We start from the raw sequence: 3750 nt of genomic DNA, 5'->3' as shown, positions 1-3750 counted from the left end.
TTTTTTTTTTTTTTTTTGTCTCTTGACTTTTTCACTTTTGCATATGGAAAATAAAATATATTTTTTATATACCTTATTTGGTCGGATTATATGTTCTCAGTGTGCGGACAACTTCAGCTACTTTGTGACATTTTCCCCATTCAGAATGATGTATTAACATGTCATTGTTTGTATTCTCTTTCCTGCACAGTGCCAGAAAGAGGCCGGTCCCCTACTACCGTCCCAGTCCCTCCGTCAGCAGCCGATCCTCCAGCCTCTTGTCCTGGCGTCTGTTTACTCTCAGTCGCAGCCGTTCACGGAGTCGCAGCCGCAGTCGCAGTCACACTTACTCGTCATACAGGAGCTACAGTCGCAGCTCGTCGTGGAACTCTATGTACAGCAGACGCAGTCGCAGTCGGAGCAGAAGCTATGACTCAGTAGTGAGCTACAGCAGAGCCCGTCGCTAATTTACAGAAGAACCAGATGCCAGAATGCTGAGCTACAGCACAATCCCAGGACCACATCTCACTGTAACTGGAAGTGAAATGGAGCGGCGCTGAGAACATGCTGTGCTTAGATGTGGAACACCAGGCAGTGACAGGATCATCTGTTCAGTGTCAGATAAGACTGAAGCTTTCCATATTGTTGTGTACTAAACTGTGTGCTTTCATCCATCCCGTTCAAAGGAAAACTTGTCAATCAATCACAAAGCCTGCTGTTGTAGGAAAGACCGGACCGGGAAATTCAATCTGTGAGTTCTGCTATTCCTTGTTTTGCTCATAGGTGAGAGGATATTGTTAGTCGTTTATCAAAACCGGCGTGGTAGATAAAAGGAAGTGCAGGGTCACTCACCAGACGCTCATAGCCTTGACCGTAAAAACCCATGTTTGAATCTATCGTATTTTTCTAGTGTTTCTCTTTTTTATAGGAGATGTCAGAAGCGCTTGAGGAGAAAGATTTATTGCTTCCATAACAGCTGCTTCTGTGTTGCCCACACCTTTGAAAAATGTGCCATCCGAATCGGCCCCACTGGCAAACGCACACCCCATCAGCCCAAATGCCAGCTTTATTTATCTTCTGTTGAACTGGAAAACAATTCAAATGTCACTGGCTGTGATGGAGATGGTGATGATGGTGGTGGTGGACAATCAAAACGCAGCGGATGTGCTCCACTGGTGGGAACCGTTTTGCGGGTCCAGGCGTTACCAAATACATTAACATACATATTAATCTTGCAGACCTCAAGAGATAGAAAGATATTTGTATCTGTAGGACTCGAGGCTGCGTCTGAGTGAACAAAGAAAAGGTAAATTTTCCCCGTCCTGTTGTTTCTGAGATTCAAAGCACTGCTATAATTGTGACCCTGCCTGTGAAAACACAGCTAAAGTCTGAGATCCGCTAGTGAGCGACGCCTCGTGGTACCGTCACAGAGAGGCTCAAAATCACTTTCCAGAACATTCTCGTTCACCGTTCCTGGCTGGTGGAATGATCTTCCCACTCCTATCCGGAATGCTGAATCCCTGACAATTTTCAAGCGACAGCTGAAAACTCATCTCTTTAAACGCTACTTGACTTCATCTTTAAAAAAAAAAAATAAAAAAATAAAAATCTTTCTCTTTATTGATTCCTTCCCTTTCTAGCTTGTACTTATTTGAACAATGCCTAAAACTTGGTATTACGAGCACTTCCTGTGACTGTTTGCCTCTTTAAGAAGAATCGCTTTATGTATTCCCCAACTGTAAGTCGCTTTGGATAAAAGCGTCTGCAAAATGACTAAATGTAAATGTAAAGTTTTTTTTTTGTGTGATTTGCTGTTTTCTACATAAAATCATCCTTCATAAAGATGTAGAACACTCTGTGAAAATATAACAATTATATCTTTAATATTGACTGAGTAAGGCCATGTCAAAGATTGAAATCATAGTGAAATTAATGGTTGAAATCAAACTTTGATGCTTGTTATCTCATAATTAGATTTTGAGACTTTAGCCTGGATTTCACAGAGAGGGTCACAATTAATTATTATGATTATTGTTATGTAATTTTTGAAATGCACAACCCTTGAGCCGTATTAAATTGTATATTATTTTTAAATTATTTTTTATTGCTCGTTTTTTTGTATTTCTTTTTATCTGCGATCATTTCTGAGTGCGGTTTGAATATTTATTATTTAGATCTCTTGAATTATTTATAAGGTAAGACCTTTGATATTCACATAGAAAAACTTTTTTGCCTGTATCATTTATTTCTGACTTGTTTCTGTTCGTTTTCCTCCAAACCCCACAGTTTAAACATCCAGTCCTGCACTTATTAAATCACACACAATGATGTTTATAAATATGAATGTTTTATAAAGCATATTAATTGGTTGCACATCAGTGCAACAGCAGAGAAACTATTACAGACCGGGAGAAATGAAGATGACTGTCATAAGAAATCAGTCAGAGTGACTAGACCAAGGACTTTTTTCAAAGGATCAAAGATATATATTTGGTGTGCCATACCGCTTGATGAAACGACGCGTAAAAATCATCACCTTCATCATGACAGATGATGGCAGCTTCTTTGTTTCTGTGTCATAAAGTCTATTGGAGTGCTTGTTAAATGAAGGCATGGTGATCTCTATGCACTGTACATTATTAGCTGTCTGACTGTTGTGAATTCTGACACTTGTACAGATAATAAGTTGTAGACGAAAGAGGAAAAACGTGAAAGTGTATCACAAATGTTTTATCATCTTGTTCTCAAACCGTAAATGAGTTTAGTAAATGATTATGTAAATCCGTTGTGTAAATATGCCAACGTTTAGTGCGGCAATATTAGGCATGGGCTTTATTTATTGAGATGGAGTAGTGGTACTGACTGTTTACAAGGCTGGCTTTCTAATTGACATAATTTGCATTTCCTCAAAAAAAACTGAAATGTTGCCATGAATCCAACCTATTTCACCGAATCTGGCTTCTGTAGTTGCAAAAATTATTGCAAACACCTGTAATATGAGTAATTCATTTATTTTTGCACAGAATGAGCTGTGAAGATGTAAAACAAGCAAGTCTGTGTTTTAGCGCAAAGTTAAAATTCTCAATGCAGGACGAAGATTATGTCAGGAACATTCCCCAATTTCCCCTATTCTACAATGTATATATACTGTTGTCGATGTGCACAAGAATATCAATGTCTCCCTTGCTAAAGTAAATTAATGACTAGTTCTCTGTGGTCTGAATATGTAATGATATTCAAAGAGTTCTAAATAAATTATTCATCTAATTAATTCACCCAGTATGTTGCTTCTTTAAAATTGCACTCTCTTTATTCACACTGAAGTTATTTCTTTGTATTCATGATTTGTTTAGTGAAAAAAGGGAGAGTGGGGTAAGTTGAGTCGCCCAGAGTGGATAAAATAATTGTGCGATTCGAGATTCAAAGCATTTATTATCATGTGCACAGTGAGGAAAAACAAGTTCCGCTGTACAATTAAATTGCATAGTGCAAACTATGTAAAAACTAAAAACACACAAAGATAATAAAAGTACAGCTGTGTTACAGAAGTAGAAATATAGACTATGTACATCTGTATGTGCAAGTGTGCAATATTGACTTATGTGCAAAATAATAAAACAGTAACCTTTAGCAATTTGAGTGCAACTGCATAATAATAATAGCAGCAGTAACAGTAACAATGTGCAAATTGAGATGAAGCTTCTTGATAAGAAATAGCAGCAGTAACATTAACAAATTTGCAAATTTTATGCAGTTTATATATATATATAT

At 37.6% G+C, this 3750-nt stretch overlaps 1 protein-coding gene across 1 annotated transcript in view; it reads left to right on the top strand.

The window, feature by feature from the left end:
- LOC107720865 (serine/arginine repetitive matrix protein 4-like) overlaps positions 1–1379 on the top strand; it is a 53188-nt gene extending 51809 nt beyond the window's left edge. The window contains exon 13 of the mRNA XM_016528694.1: positions 191–1379. Within this exon, the coding sequence (XP_016384180.1) occupies positions 191–446 (256 nt within the window). The 3' untranslated portion in view covers positions 447–1379. The remainder of the gene's footprint in view (positions 1–190) is intronic.
- Positions 1380–3750: the final 2371 nt, after the last annotated feature.

Source organism: Sinocyclocheilus rhinocerous, unplaced genomic scaffold, assembly GCF_001515625.1.
Source record: "Sinocyclocheilus rhinocerous isolate Xijiao unplaced genomic scaffold, SAMN03320098_v1.1 scaffold211, whole genome shotgun sequence".
Taxonomy (NCBI): domain Eukaryota; kingdom Metazoa; phylum Chordata; class Actinopteri; order Cypriniformes; family Cyprinidae; genus Sinocyclocheilus; species Sinocyclocheilus rhinocerous.
The sequence above is the reverse complement of the archived record's forward strand: the minus strand, read 5'-3'. Positions and strand labels throughout refer to the sequence as shown.